Source organism: Pristis pectinata, chromosome 6 (genome assembly GCF_009764475.1).
Source record: "Pristis pectinata isolate sPriPec2 chromosome 6, sPriPec2.1.pri, whole genome shotgun sequence".
In the NCBI taxonomy this organism is placed as follows: domain Eukaryota; kingdom Metazoa; phylum Chordata; class Chondrichthyes; order Rhinopristiformes; family Pristidae; genus Pristis; species Pristis pectinata.
Genome location: NC_067410.1, coordinates 78,511,382 through 78,527,848, shown reverse-complemented (window position 1 = coordinate 78,527,848; position 16,467 = coordinate 78,511,382). Strand labels below are relative to the sequence as shown.

At 37.0% G+C, this 16,467-nt stretch overlaps 1 protein-coding gene across 2 annotated transcripts in view; it reads left to right on the top strand.

Annotated features, from left to right (window-relative positions):
- The window catches only part of si (sucrase-isomaltase (alpha-glucosidase)), a 161,646-nt gene that overhangs the window by 83,213 nt on the left and 61,966 nt on the right, over positions 1 to 16,467 (top strand). For both annotated transcript variants that reach the window (XR_007956451.1, XM_052017236.1), the window contains exons 26-29: positions 1,063 to 1,206; positions 8,646 to 8,861; positions 10,789 to 10,943; positions 12,913 to 13,081. Coding sequence is in view for 1 of the 2 variants with exons in the window: in XM_052017236.1 (XP_051873196.1) it covers positions 1,063 to 1,206; positions 8,646 to 8,861; positions 10,789 to 10,943; positions 12,913 to 13,081 (684 nt within the window). In the remaining variant the exon portion in view is untranslated. The remainder of the gene's footprint in view (positions 1 to 1,062; positions 1,207 to 8,645; positions 8,862 to 10,788; positions 10,944 to 12,912; positions 13,082 to 16,467) is intronic.

The window sequence follows — 16,467 nt, the reverse complement described above, 5'->3', positions numbered from 1 at the left end:
GATCTTACTAAATTCAATGCTGCCCTTACTGAATTGCTGTAAATAAGACTGGTTTGCAACATTGTTTTGGACATTGTGATTGAAATGGAACAATTTGAATTTGCCTGAAAAATTAAATCTTTATATATCCCAAATTATAGCCTGCTTTAACAGGAAAACATAGGGGACAACTTGTTCTATAATTGTCCTGTACAGTCCATAAAATATTTCGTGACATTCTTTAGTTTGATAGAGGTTTAGGATAAACTATCATTAAATTGAATATGTTATTTTATAAGGTTGATGCATGCCTTTCAGTGCTTGATCTTTAGTAGGTATTACATTTTAATGCAAAATGCCAGTAAAGAATAAATGTTTATTACATTTGCCATGGCTTTAATGTTAAAATTAAAGGATTTTTGTTTTGTCACCATTACCTAGATTTCCTCTGTGATAGAGGTTTAGCCAGGAAAAACAGTAAGGTGAAGTACCTGCCCACTAGGTTTTCCTCAAAGGCAGCATCATTTGAACATAGTTACAGCAGCAGCATTTTCTGAGAACAATATCCACAGCATTGGATACGGGGAGGAAGGCTTTTATTAGCGATGGTGCAGTGTTAAGCAAAATAGTTGAAAATATATAAATACGTGTTTAGTTACAAGTTCACAGATCAATTGCACTGATCAAGACAACCACTTAATTTATAACTATTCTTCCTTCCTGCACAACTTAATCATATTGGATGAAAGTTCACAATGTGAAAACCACTATTGCTAATGGTGCTAATAATGAGAGGTATGTTGGACTAAATCTTCCTTTATGATTTACATTCAGCTGGGTAGGTATTTTTCCAGAGTTTTTAAAAAACGAACAGGATATTGAATAGCCTATCAAGAAGTTTTCAAAAGTGGACGCTCAGGAAAAAATCCTGTTCAAGATTTGAGAATTAAGTATTATCAAAGCACAAAAATTCTTGATGATATCTGAAAAACAGTAATTAAAACTGTTAAAAGTAAAATTCTAATTAGGACAATTATAATTGGCTCCTAATAAATGATAAAATACGTATTTTTCTTTCCATAGGTTGCTCATTTGACAGGTTTACAGCTTATATTTGGAGAGCCATATTCAGTACAGTGGAATTCTTCAAAGATTTTAAAAATCGACTGTCACCCAGAAGAAAATGCAAATAAATCTGTCTGTAAAGATCGAGGCTGTATATGGGCTGTAAGTAATCCAAAGGAAGAAATATTTTGAGAGGAGGAAAAAGCTGGCTGATGTTACAAATATTTGCTTAAGTATTGTTACCTTTGTAACCTGAGCCAGTTATTCCTAAGATTCCATCTTGTAGTTTTCAAAACCAAATGTAAAACGAATTTCCAATCAGTTGCATTTCTGTAGGATAAAACTGGAATTCAAAGGTCAAAATTTCATGCCATCAGCCAGGGGAACTACTTCCATGGGTTCAGGCTGTATTTAGAGTTAATTGCGGAGTTGTGTCCAATGTTTTACCTGCGTCTTCAGGTGGTTTCTAATTAACTAACTGTAGTCAGGGTCATCAAGGATTTCCTATGCACAAACTTATCCAACAAATGAATGTTTTACAAGGAGCACTTGGAACTCCTCTGGCAGAACCATGATACAATTGCCCAATATTATTGCAGAGCATGATTCCCAAAATCCAGATTCAGTAGCAAGGTTTGCATGTGACTGCAGATCACTGGGCTAATATGCGAAGGCCTAAATGATAACTTCACAGTGCTTTTGATGATGAATATTTGATGCAGCAGTGGAAATATTTACAGACTGATTCTATTTTAATACAGAAAAGATTTACAAGTTTGTTGCCAGGACTGGAGGGCTTGAGTTATGAGGAGAGACTGGATAGGCTGGGACTGTTTTCCCTGGAGTGAAGGAGGCTAAGAGGTGACATTACAGAGGTTTATAAAATTCTGAGGGGTGTAGTTAAGGTGGATGGTCACAGTCCTTTTCCCAGGGTAGGGGAGTATAAAACTAGAGGGCATGGGTTTAAGGTGAGAGGGGCAAGATTTAAAGGGGACCAGAGAGGCACGTTTTTCACACAGAGGGTGGTGCGTATGTGGAACGAGCTGCCAGAGGAGGTGGTACAATTGCAATGTTTTAAAGACATTTGGATAGATTAATGGATATGAAAGGTTTAGAGGGATAATGGGACAAATGCAGGCAAATGAGATTAGCTCAGGAAGTCACCTTGGTCAGCATGGATGAGTTGAGCCAAAGGGTCTGTGTCTGTGCTGCATGACTCGATGACTCTTTTTATGAAAGGTTTATTTGAAGGAAAAGGCAAACTGCAAGGATGGCTTGTATAGTTCTACCAAGATCATGCTTTGACAGATAATTGCACATCATTTTGTGATGTACTGAATGTATTTCCAAAGTCATCATTGTCTTTTCATTGCATCATAAAGAATGAGGCAGAAGTTACTTGCAGTGTTTGGCGTGGTGGTGTAGGTGAGGCCCTGTACTATGTTTTTCCAAAGGCATTTGATATAATAACATTGCGTTATTGGAAGTCTCAATTGTGTATCTAACTTTAAATGTGTGTATAATGAAATGAATATGCAGTTAAATTGCATGAAAATAAATTGCTTTCTCTTTTAAGATAACCCAGGGCTGTCTGATATTCACAGATTTATTGGTTCTCAGTGCTTTGAACTTAACCCTTTAATTTTTGTTTTCAATCATTGTGGCCTCAACATATTTTTAAACCCTTTGTATTAAACACCACCTTTAAGGGCAATTAGCTGCAGGTGGACATTGTAATCCTTTCAATGAGCTGCAATAGTATTCGAAATTTCAGAAGGTATTTAAGTTATTGGCTCTTTGCTTCCTGGAATCAGTTGGCAGGGTCTTGACAATTACTACAAACAGCAAAGAGAATACTAATGAACACTTAATGAAATGCTCAATAGATTTCTTTGCCACCACAGTGTTTGTATGCCCATTTCTGCTGCTGTCTGCTTGTGCACAGTTCACTTGTTTTGGCACTTTCGATGAAAAATGCTCTCATGAATTAAAAACTATGAAGAGGGTGTGGGAAGCAATATGTTGTCCAATTCATAATCTTACTTGCAGAGAAAGAAAGTGATATTCTAGTAAGACCTATGTCAGAAAACAAAGGAGACAGAATTGGTGTGATCTGAAAACGCCTCAGTTAATAGTAACACAGCACAGAAACAATGGAAATATTTGAAAATAATAGTGCAGTTTCAAACTTTGAAAATTAATTAAAAGTATTAAAACAGGAACATAATTAGCAATATTAAATAAAAGCAAAACAATTGATAAATACCTTAAATACCACTTTGCATCCTAATCTGCAGGGCCAAAATCATATTAAAATACGTTGAGATCTCAGATGCTAAACCTTTGTAAAGGAAAACACCCTGATCCGCAAAATAGCATCATTTGTATCTTTGCACCTCCTAAAGTGGTTGCTACTTGTGATTTGCAGCAAAACAGAGTGATGAAGCTTTCAGGAGCACCATCTGGGACGGTCTCCAGAGCTCCCAGGCTACTAGACAGTATTCCAGCTCCCCTTTCCTTCCTGTGCCACAAGCCAAGACATGAATTCCCAGGCTTGTGTCTCCACTGATTTTCCTATTTTCGTGATGTTGGCAGGCTTTAGTATCCAACAAGGTGTTGAGTTTGTATTATCATCCTTAAGGTATAATTCGTCCCATGAGAATCATTGCCAATGTGAATATCATAGACTGAAAGATGAAGAAGAGTAAGTGAAAACAATTACAAGATACATTTTGAGACATTTTTAACGGTTGGCAGTCAGACAAGTTTAGGGAACAAGTTCCAGTGAATGGCAAGTTGGCTGAAGGCTGCAAGATCTTTGACAGTTGGTCCAAGGAGATGAGAGGGTGAATGGGCAGATGTACAAATAAGTGGAAGCAATGGATTGCAGAAGGAAGACAAATTGAAGCCATGGAGTGATTTGTAAATGAAGGCAAAAGGAGTTTAAAGCATATACACCGATTGAAGAGCAAATGATTAATGGGAGCATATGGTGAATGAGGTTGTACTCCAAGATGTTTTGGACAGGTTAAATTAGAGGGATTCTGTAGGGAAATTGGAACGAGGGCAATTGGAATAATTGAATTTAGAGGTGATGCAAGTGTGATTATGGATATTTTTAGAAATATTGGGCCAGCAAAGTTACTTATTAAGGATCCTATGTTAATACCTTGCTGGTAAATGCTACCCCAGTCTAAAGTGACGTGGTGTTGTGTGGCAGCAGAGCCTTGTGTGGTGATATGGGGCAGGGGAATAGGTGCAGAACAAGCTCTGCCAAGGAAATGGCTAAAAAGGCTTTGACAAGCAAAATCCTAGGCTTTGCCAGTTGTTAGAGTTGTCAAGGATTTTGAAAGTCTTTGAGTGTCCCTGATCAGAAACATCTAAAAACTATTAAAAATAAATTAAACAATTAACATATTAAATATAAATCATTTCCAAATGATTAAAAGTATTAAAAGAAATTCAGTCAGTTGAAATATATGGAAGTTACTCCATACTTGCCCTTCTGCTTCACCAGCAGAGGTTGAATGGGAAGGCTTAAAAGAGTGTGAGCACTTGAGGGAGGATAAGGGGATGGAGGATTGTCCTCTGCTGTTTGCAATGAACATGTAATCTAGTAGCGGCTGACTTTGTATTCTGTTTCTGAAATTCACTTGAGCTTCGGAACTGATTTAGCAAAATGAGCAGTTGACAAACTTCTCTTTCAAAGTGCCGGAGGAGAAAGGGGACTGGCTGAGGTAGGATTTCCCAAAGTGAGCCACATAAGTGACACTACTTCGGCTGGAGATGGTGTAGAACACATCCAGATGGGGATGGGGGGCGGGGGGGGGAAGCTCAGTTTTAGGGGAGGAATTCCCATGTATAAGCCAGGTTATGTTGGTGCCAACGACGATCATTGATTCATCCACAATTAAATCATAAGTTGCAAGCTTTAAATTCCTGAGAGAACAAATGCAGTAGGGAGGTATATGTGTTGGAGCAATGACCAGATTTCCATCCTTTGTCTCGGTAGGGAAGCAATCAGAGAATGAGGTTAAAGAACTTAATCATTAAAGAGAAAGCTGGTTGGGAAGGTAAGTACATGCGGAAATTGAGGAATCTGGGATGGGCATCTGGAACTTGAGCACATGAAAAGGGCTGGGTAGAGAGAAGAAGTCAAGAGAGCAAAATGAGATCTAGAGATTGTGAGGAGAGGAAATTGGGAGCTGGAAATGTGGAATTCAGGGTGATATACAACATGAAAGAGGAATTGTGGCACAGCTAATAGAGCTGCTGTCTCTCAGCTCCAGTGTCCTGGGTTCAATCCTGATTTCCTGTTCTGTCTGTGTGCAGTTTGCATGTTCTCCCTGTGACTGTGCGGGTTTTCTCCTGGTGCTCTGGTTTCCACCCCGTTCCCAAAATTATGCAGGTTGGTAGGTTAATTGGCCACTGTTAACTGCCTGTATTTGTAAATAAGTAGTCAAATCTGGGGGAAGTTGATGGGAAGGTGGGGTGGGGGTGAATAAAATGGGTTTGGGTAAGATTAGCCTAAAAAGAAGTGCTGCATGGTTGATTTGGCCTGGATGGGCTAAAGGGCCTGTTTCCATGCTGTATCTCTGTATATAGAGAGCCATTGGCATATGACTGGTATGTAGTAGGAAGCCAGCCTCTATTATAATGTGCAGGCAGTGGGAATGGTGTGAGGTTCAATATAAAAAGAACCAGTGATAGTTGAAAGTTAACCAAATAGCAATTACTACCCTGACAGCCAACAGAGGAAAGAAAGTTAAGATAAGATTACAAAGAATTATTTGCAAGCTTCTGTAGGCGGATGTTAGATCTAACTTTAATGTGAATACAGGTAAATTATGACACTGAATTGCACAACAGAAATATGACTCATAGGTAACGAATGCCCAGTTGAGGCAAGTATTTTCACTTTGTCTTGTCTTCCTGATCGGTCCCCTTCAGATTATTAGACTGGTATAAATCCATCAGGTGGTGTTGACCACCTTTTGGCAGATTTTAGCCCACAGCAACTGTCTATTTTGTGCATTAATTATTCCCATTAATCTAGGTTTTGCATGGACCAGGTTGCATACAACATGGTCAATATCAAACTATTTATCTGTTCTAATCAGACCATTTCTTTGGACAGGCTTTGACTGAGTTTACCTCATTTGGCTGGCCATGATTCTTCTGAACTATTGTTCCTTGTTGAGGGAGGAATCTTCCTATCCATGAGTTCCAGTAGGAGACTAAATTTTATCTCAATCCCAGAGCGATAGTCTGTATATACGTCAGTCTTTAGCTGGAGGTTTATGTGACTCATCTTACCCTAAAGGGTGCACTGTATCTGTCCACCAAAACTGATGATCAACTGAATGTTTGGATTTTTTATTTTTCTTGTACAGCCAATAATCAAAATATAAATAAAAATATTCTGATTAGTGGTTCTGCTTATAGGTCCATTAACTAATTTATCACCTTAATATTTAGTAGGTTAAAATGTGGTTATAACCTAAATGTTATCAGGTTATATGGTAGCCATTTTAGATGATTAAGTGCTGTACATTCTAGCAAGGTTAATTGGTGGCCTGAAATCCTAACACTGATAGCCAGAAGAGGAAAGGAATTCAAGATCAGATTTTAAAAAAGCCACAAGCAATGGCTTCTGTGGGAGGCCTCTTCAAGGTGCCTTCAGTTTGGAAAAACCTCTCAAGTGGTTTCTGCTTCTGAACTTTGGTTAACTTCTGAACCAAATGCTGATGAAGCTGGGCATTCAGGCCAGTCTGTGAACTGTTATCTTAGCTGAACTTTTCTTGGGCCATTAATGATGTATAAAGTTCCTCAATTTAAAGGAAATTGGAGTTCATGTTAGCTGAGTTGACATTATGCTTATATTGAGTTCTGGCTGAATAAATACACCTTTGGTTTCCATTCCTGGCTCTAGGTGGAGCAGGATAGATAGCAAGCAGATACAGACTAAATTCTACAGGGACAAAATAAATGTGTGTACATTTGCCAGCTTTGTTATTTTGCACACACAAAATATGAAAGAGATTTGATTGATGGCAGAGCAGCAGCTCCAGACAAAATAAGTGGAATCATGGAATTGGAGATTTGGTTGTAAATATTTTGCCCCAGTTTGAAATCCATCCTTGAGAAGAACAATGTTGAATGTGGAAATAATTCTGGGTACCAAACAACTGTATTTATAATATCACTCAAAGATTTGGCTTTAGTAAGCTGATGATATTGCAGTTACGTGTCTAGTGCAAATTTGCTTCAAAATATCTGATTGAAAGGATGGAGGTTGGCAGGAAATAAAGGATGCCTACATGTAACTTCAGATCACATTGCCTTGAGATGATCCAGAGCCTACATCTAAGTTGTTTAAAATAATGAATAAAAATCTTCAAATAACAGTCCTATCCTTATGCTGGACTTGTGTTTTACATTGTTTTGTCCCAAAGCTGGACGTAACTATAGTTGCAAGGAGCTCTGCATAATAAGCTTCTATAAGAAGGAAGGGAATATGTTAATGACAGTCATGTGAAGTGTTTAAAGAATTGCCTGCCATGAGGGAATCATTGGCAATGGGGAAAAAAATGAAGTTGGATGAAAAACAGTTGGAAAACCAACGTAACTGAATGAAGAAAACAAGGTGTTGCGTAGTGTGTGCCTTTAAAGCTCTATCACAGGATATGGATGCCATTTGACAACGTTAACATTTATTTCCCAACTCCAGTTTCCCTTAAACTGGGGGTCTTGCTGCAGTTTAGTGTCAAACTGGGTATCAGGATCACATGTAGACCAGATCATGCAGTAGGTTTACTTCACTAATGTAGATTGGTGAACCAAATTTGATTTTTTATAGAAATTTGACGGTAAAAATATTGGCCATGAAACTAAGTTTTTAAACTTAGAGCAATTTAATGAGGAAAATGAATTTACATTCCTAATATCAAGATGGGTTTTAAACGCATGCCTCTGGATCATTAGTCCATACCTTTGGATTGCTGCTCCAGTAACATAACCAGTGCTACCGTACACCCATGAATAACATACTAATTGGAAGCAAGGAAGTGGAGCATCGTGAGTGAAAAGAAGCAAGAAGTTTAATTCTTCTACATTGACTTTATCTTTCCTTTATGTACATATATTAGATATAACGTAAATGAGCAAATAATTAAGATATGAGACTAATACCGATGAGAATAAGATTGGAGATCTAGATCTTTAATTGAATGGGCTGGATGAAAGCACTCAAATACAGTGATAGGTTTTATTTTTAAATGAGTCTGAACAATGGATAGTGAATTTCACCAAATGATTGTACTCAGGGCCAATGTACCCTTGTACTGACTAACTCATGATGTGTAAAATTAAGTATTGCTTTTCATTAGTAGAATAATTATCAATGAACTAAAATTAAAGCAAATATATGAAGCATATAATAAATCCTGAAGAAATAGACAATATTTCAAATATTACTCGACTTATTGTTGAGGAAAGCATAAACACACAGTTAGATTCATGAATTTGCTCTACACTACCTTGCAGCAAAATTATGTTTGCTTTTCAATTTATTTTATATGAAATGTGAATTTTTTTTGCAGAGGGCTGACAATCATGCTGAACCTTGGTGTTTCTATGAAAGTGATTATGGCTACATAATGAATGTAGCCAAAGGGATTAGGCAAACAGCAAATAGTAAGAGTGTTGAAATTAAAAGGAATACAGCATATCCGGAGCGTTACAAAGGCCAGACACCAACTGTTGAAACCCTCCAGGTCGATGTCACATACTTAAATGACCACATGTTAAATTTTAAGGTAAGATTCAAATGGCTATATAAAACCCAAGGAGTTTTGAAAGTACATCGTTAAACAGAAATTGAGCATTACTGTGGCCAATCAGGTGGCACATTGCAATTTACTCCTGATAATTCAAACCAATTCTTTGAGTTCCAAATGTGAACTTTTCCATCATGTAAACAGTGGAAATTTGATGCAAAACATTTCTACAGGCAGATTGTAAGATTGTTGCAATAATGTGGTGCTTCCTTGTAACTTTGTTTCAGACAGATTGCTGGAAAACGTTGGTCTATCTCAAGCAAGTCTTTCAGCTACAGATTTACACAATGTTACCAATGAAACAATAACATCTTTTATTCATTCCTAACAAAAAACATCTGTGAGGAAGCTTGAGATATGTACTAGAGACAAGACAGGAATACATGCTTTGGCATGATGATTTGATGATATTTAAGGTAGAAATGAATGATAATAAACTAATCAAACTTGCAAAGGGAAAAATTCCTGCTCTGGATAGATTGCTTTGGTATATTTTAGAAGAGGCAGTAAAGAATATGCCAGATTCCTATATTTAAAATGGGAGACAGAACAAGTCTAGGGCATGTAGATTTTTTATTGTTCCAGTTTACTAAGGCAAATATGACTCAGAGCTACCAATAAAACATTCTTTATTAAAGGTAGCTGACGCTGAACTGATAGCAATATCTGGTACATTACAGAGTCAAACCAAATGTTGTACTCATATGTCCTACAAAGGTCAATTATCTCGTCTGTTTGGAAAGATAATTAAGTTGTGAAAGCTGTCATTAAAAATATAAAAATGATTATTTAATGAATGGTGAACGTGGACACCAAAAGGGCAGATCTTTTAACTGAAAAGAGCTCAAAAAAGCTGTAACAGAACTGGATTTTGAGGGGAAATGCCCCGATGGTTGGTGCTGTGCTTGAGTAATGGAAGATGTCAGTTATGCACTCCCGTAAGATGATTGCAGAAGTACTTTTGGGCACATGTTCTTCAGCTCATCAATAATTTTCCTTCCATCACAAGTCGGTCATGAAGCTGTTCACCAATGACTTCACTATGTTCGGCTCTATTATAACAAATCTGAAGTGATGCTTGTTTGGATTTGGATAACAAGCAGTTCTGAGTTGACAATGACAGATATAATTATGACTGGATGAATGTTATGATATTTAATGTTTTGGAAAAAAAGTCTAGCTCTGTCTGCCTGTGCCCACATTAACAAATACCCTCTATTCATGTCTTATGCCATTAGTGGAAGGTTGTGTCATGTCAACAGCATGGCTACAAAAGTACTGAAAGACCTGATGCTCTGCAATGAATAACTTACCTTCTATTCCACTGGGGTCTTTTCACCCTCAACGAAGCTTAAATGAGGAAAGTGATAGAGTATTCACCACTTATGTGGACTGGAGTAGCCAAAGAACTTGAAGCACTTGCGTTATCCAAGACACAGGAGTTCACTTGACCAATGCTTCTGTCTTCAGACTTAATTTATACATCATCCATCACAGGTGCACCGTGACTGTAGTGTGATCTACAGGATGCAGTGTAGCAATTTATCAAAGTTATTTCAATAGCTGTTCTATTCCTGGGACTTCGAATAACACAAAGTGCAAAAGTAGCAATAGGTTGAGAAGACCACCACAGACTGGGTGTTCCTAAATTGAGCAGATTATTGCATTACTGACCACTTTTAACACTATTCTGGCCATACCATAATCATGTTGACTGTAGCTGTTCAAACAGCTGTGTACTTTAAGCATTTTCTGTTTTTATAGTGAGATAAAGACTTTTCCCAATAGTCTTGGATCTTTTGCATCCTGAATTGGTTGAACAGATCATGCTAAATGTAGACAAGCCAATATTTGATAGATGCTAGTATTTAATAAAATCATTAATAAATTTCTGTTATTTCCCCAGATTTTTGATCCTCTGATAAAGAGGTTTGAAGTTCCAATCCAACTGAATATTCCCAACCCGACACCTGGAAATGGTTTTTCAAGACTTTATGAGGTTGAGTTTGTCAATTATCCTTTTGGGATCCAGGTCAAAAGAAAGAGTTCTGGTACAACAATGTAAGTGGTGGATTTTCTAATTGATTTTGTTTCCCTATTCTCACTGTCAGTGCAGATAAAAGCCTTTAGATCCTATCCTCACACAGAGAAAAATGGTGAGAAAATGTAAACAATCATTGTACCAGTAGAACAAGTTGAAGTCCCATCACTGAAAATTATCCTTCTGCCAAAATAAGCATCTTAAGCAATATCCAGAACTAAATACCCCTTAAAGCTGTTTTCATTTTTGGAAGCTTTGTACTTACTTTGCATTGTTTGCATGAAAATTCAATGTTTTCATTTGATTTTTATAACATAAAATGTTGCTACAAAACAAGGATATCTGAAGCAATCATCAGAGAGTTCCAATAAACCAAAATGTAATAAATGTATAAATTTTTATTTGTCTTCAAATTATAAAATTTTAACCCAATATAACTCATGTAAAAATACTTGTTAGTGCAAGACTGTACAGGGGTATGGGAACGTGACGATCATGACATTTTTGTATGAATCCCAGCAATCGCAAATACTTGCACTGTAAAGCAAGACTTACACATAGAAATCTGTCATTGTGAAGACTGGAGTTAAAGAGTAGGCAAATAGAACCATTCAACTCATATCATTTCTGATTATGTATGCTCTCTGTTATTGCAGTTCCTTTTGCTGACTACAGTCACAAATTAAACCAAAGTCCTTATAATCTCAATATCCTTTTGGATCTTAACCTGAGCTTCTGACTATCACACAAAGATCCCCATTTTTCACCTTTGTAACATTGCTCAATTCAGTCTCATTGCTTAACCCAACATTTGTGGCTGAAACCTCCTCTGTATGTTTGTCGTGTGTAGACTCAACTTTGTTATTCCCCTAATGGTTCTGCATCCATCCAAAGCTGAATCCTATTTCACACCAAGTTCCATATGTCCATTGTTTGTGCTTTCAATGGCCCACATTAGCTCTGACTAGGCTAATAACTCAAATTCAGATTTCTCATCCTGGTGCTCAAGAGACTTTGCTCCCCCCTCACCATGGTCTGCTCTATTTCAATAACCCTTTAAGAGTTCTACATTCCTTCATTACTAACCCCTGTGCATCTTCCGCTCTGTCATTGGTGGCCATGCTGTCAATGTTTTAACATAACATTTTCAGTTCATTTCTCTTCCTTTAAGGCACTCTCTGTAACCCATCAGTTTGCCCAAGTTTTTCATTATTCCTCATAATATCACCATGTTTTGTTCAATGTCAATAAAAGGAATTGGGATATTTTTCACTGTTAAAGTTATTAAATAAATAGAAAATGTATTTTATTTTGAAATGATTCACATTTTCAACGTGTACTTCCAGTCTGTCAGGTGCCATTATGATAATGTTGATTCCTGGTGACACTTACTCCTTGTCTTCCCCTGTTTTCACAAGTACATTATCCATTCTAAACTGGTGTTATTACAAAATTCTCAATAAACTAGGAGAAAAATCTCTCATGCAATCATTGCATGATTATTGATAAATTGACTGTGCAGATTCAGAGTGTTCCATACAAAAACCCAAGACTAGCAAAGATCTGAAGATTAGAGCTGTATTTTGTATACTTTTATCTTCTGGTAAGCAACAAGGTAGATGAGGTAGCTTGCTCATGACTTGGGCACAGAAAAATAACCTGTAATCTAATGGAATACCTTTTAAGTAACTAACTTCTATTTTATTTTGCATTATATATACCATATGTATCCTCATATTTACCATCTAAATACATTTGTTTATTGAATTCCCCTGGATTATGCTCACCATTTTTTTTCCTTACTCTCTCCCTATCTACATCATAAGAGTTCACACAAAGTAACAATTTAAATTCTTGCACCTGATTATAGTTTATGCTAGATTAGAAATGAGGTTAAATTTGCTTGAAGTACAGCTAATTAATTTCAAAATGTCATTGGTTAAATTAAATTTGAAATACTAAGAAGGAATTTGTTTTATTTTCTAACAGTTGGAATTCTCAAGTTGGTGGCTTCACATTTACTGATCAATTCATTCAAATTACAACTCTACTCCCTTCAAAGTATATATATGGTTTCGGAGAAAATGAACATCGGAGTTTTAGACATGATCTGAACTGGAATACATGGGGAATGTTTGCCAAGGATCAGCCACCTGGTGTAAGTTTATGAAGTTATTTCCTTGGTTGTGTTTTATTACTAACATCAAGTGCTGTGAAAAATTGAATTAGCCTAGCTACACATCAAACCTGGGATTCAGTGTTGTAAGTCAAAGCGATTCCAATTGCTGGAAGTTTTACAGTGAAGAACAACAGAAGCCATTCACAAATAAATCACAGAGCTTTGATTTACTGTAACACTTTATCTCTCCCATCCAGGACTATTGTCTGCAAAACCATGAAGCAAATGACTGATACAAATGTTCTTTGTTTTATGGTAGAATGCAGGCTTGTACATGAAAAGCAAGCTTGTTTTTGATTCAAAACCAGTTTGTGCCAGAGCTGTGAACATAACTTTCATATCTGCTTTCTGGAATAGAATACAGACCACTCCTGAGTTGACATAAATTGCTATTTATTGACAATAATTGCATTTAGATCACAGAAGGCTAGAAACAGTTAGTTGATGAATGCTTTGGATGGCATTCAGAATTTTAACCCAAGCAGTCTAAACAAAATGAACTACAAATCCAATAAAACACAATGAGGTCTTTTGTACGTTGTGATCATCTGACTGTGTATCAACACCCACCCCACTCATACCCCCAATCATGCATGAATCATCACTGCCAACACTCCATCACTTAATGCCTGACCACCGAGGCCTCCTCCTACCAGTGCTTCATCCCAATGTTCTTTCCTGACTCCGAGCCCCATTAGCCTTCTTCCCACCCTCCCTACCTCTCCACTGTCCCCTTTCCTCCAATCTTTGTACCCAAACTCTATGGAAGAGCTAGCAAAAGAAAGGTTATTTTTTATGATCAGTTGCACAAAGTCTGTTCAATAGTGCACAACACCTTGGACCTTGAATGTGATGGAAGTTGGCTGCCTGAATTCCTTGCACAAAACTAGCATGTTCTTTCCTGCTCTGCACTGCATTAGGGTTTTCTAACTCAGTCTCTTACAAGCTGTAAAAAAAAAGTCAAAGACGTTTGTCGGAGAAATATCATATCAGTTTGTAAACTATTCATTTCATATTTCCAACAATTTTCTACAATCTTGCATACAATTCATAGCAGAAACATATTTTCAGTAGCTGTCTGTACATTCAAGATATTGTTGTTCTGTTAATAAAACCTGCCCTATTCTCTTATGGAAACAAAGGCAACAGGCGCAGCAAAGAATAAGCTGCAGCTAACCTGTTACAGTTCCCTTTTGTTCATAGTGGCATTCCTGATAGCAAACCAGAAGCAGACATGCAAGGAATTTTAGATTTGTTTCCTGTCCAATATTCAATATATTGTTTAGTAATTTATCTTCATTAGTTACTTTCTCAATGCTCAAGTATATGACAACATATTTTTGTAGCAGCCCCTTTCCATCTTGCATAGTCACAGAGTAAAAGTATTATGTCACTAATATAAAATGAAGCTTCACTTCACATTATATTCTTAAGAAAGAGCAGTAATATTAGAATCTTCCATGACCTGCGATCAAGGTGACTGCTTTGAGGATGTTTTAAAGTGGACTCAGATGACAAATGTAGTTCATGCTGGAAAGGAAATAAAAAAATCAATATATCAGTCTGAGAAGAATTAAATGCAATGAGAAATATGAAAGATGTGAAAATGCAGAAAAATTTAAATGGAAAACAAATGTAATTTAAGAGGAACGAAAAGTCAAAAAAAAATGAGAGAAGGGTTGATTCTTGAAGCAGTGACAGCAGTGGCTTTCTGTTGATGTATATACTGCAGCAAAAATATTTCATCTAATCTCAGATCAGAAACACATTGACATTAGGAAACATCTACTTAACTTCCACCTCCGCACACTCATGGAAACACAATAAATGAATCTGGGTTTGGTGTTATTGGAAATGTCCCGAGATTGTGGAGTCATTTTCCTGTTTTAAATAGCAGCCATCTAAATTCTTCTCAGGTCACAGGAAGGCAGTGAGGGATGAGCTATTATGATCAGTGTGTGCACTGAGCATGTGATTCATCTGAAGAGCTCAAATGGCATCATTCTGTAATAGAATCTCATACTCATTGCACTTTGGTTATTCCCTACTGGACAATTATAAATATCTTGTCTTTACTATGGGGAAAAAAAAACTTCCACTGAATTGAATTTTCTGTCAAAGTGTAAATGGCTTATTAAAATAAATGTGATAAGTAGATCTGTATTTTAAAAACATCAATGTTATGTTACAATATAATGTCTGAAAGAAAACTTCATCTGTGATTCTTTAATAGATACTGTTGATTGTCTCTGATTAGAGAATGCACCCAATTTACCCTTAATACGTTCAAGACATTGCTGTTATCAAGTGCCCTAAGGCACTTCACAGGATCATTATCCAACACAATGAGATATGTGAATTTTACATGAAGAATTCTACATCTTTCCCAATTACACAGAAGCAGTAAATTATTAATGAGTTAAATCAATTAAATCAGAGTATTAAAAATCTGAAATAAGGCATAAAGTGCTAAGGAATACACTACAACTTGTTCAGAATGTAGAAAGAAATATGTTAATGTTTAGATGAACTATTCATCTGAACTCCTGAAGGGCTCTGATGGGGGGGAAAAAAAGTCATTTTCAGGAGCATGGGGATTGCAGAAACATTCTGTGCATCTGAATGTTGAGGGGAGAAGAAGTCAAGTTAATACTTTTTGCTGCTTGTGGTGTAGTGACCCTCAAGTATTTCTGAGGAGACCTGGGAGTGAGTAAGTTGGATCCCAGTAAATGGGGAATTTAGGGACCAGGTCTCAGAAGTTGAGAGCCTAGGAGAGGATCTATGGCTTTGGGTTGGAAGATCAAAGTCTGGTGTGTGGCAGAGGAGAAAGGTGCACATGGGAGGAAGGTGTGAGCAGTAGCTTGTGCTCTTAGTCCCAAAGGTGCACTTTTACTCTCAGCTATGCATTCTGATAAGTAAATTTGGTGAACTACATTTTAGCTGCAGGTGGATGCAGCTTGCCTCGCAGAAAGTAGAAACAGGAATTAGGCCACAAATCCCCACATCTGCTCCATTATTCAGTAGGATCATGCAGATGCTCTGTCGATTCAACACTGGTCTGCCTCAGAGCAACCCGATGTTATTCACAAATGCAAAGGGGGAGTTATTCCAGTTTCAGGTGTGGGCCCTGTGTATATATCCATTTCTTCCCATCACAATGTAGTAAAAAAACTCAGTCGGAAATGTGTATTTGCCGCCTGGTTGCCATTTTAATAACTTAATATGAGTCTGAAAAATAACAACAGAAACAAAGTGATGGAAATACTCAGCAACCAGGAAGCATCTGTAGAGAGAGTTAAATGGAATCAACAATTAATTGTTGATTCCATTTAACTCTCTCTACAGATTGTTCACATAATATCAAT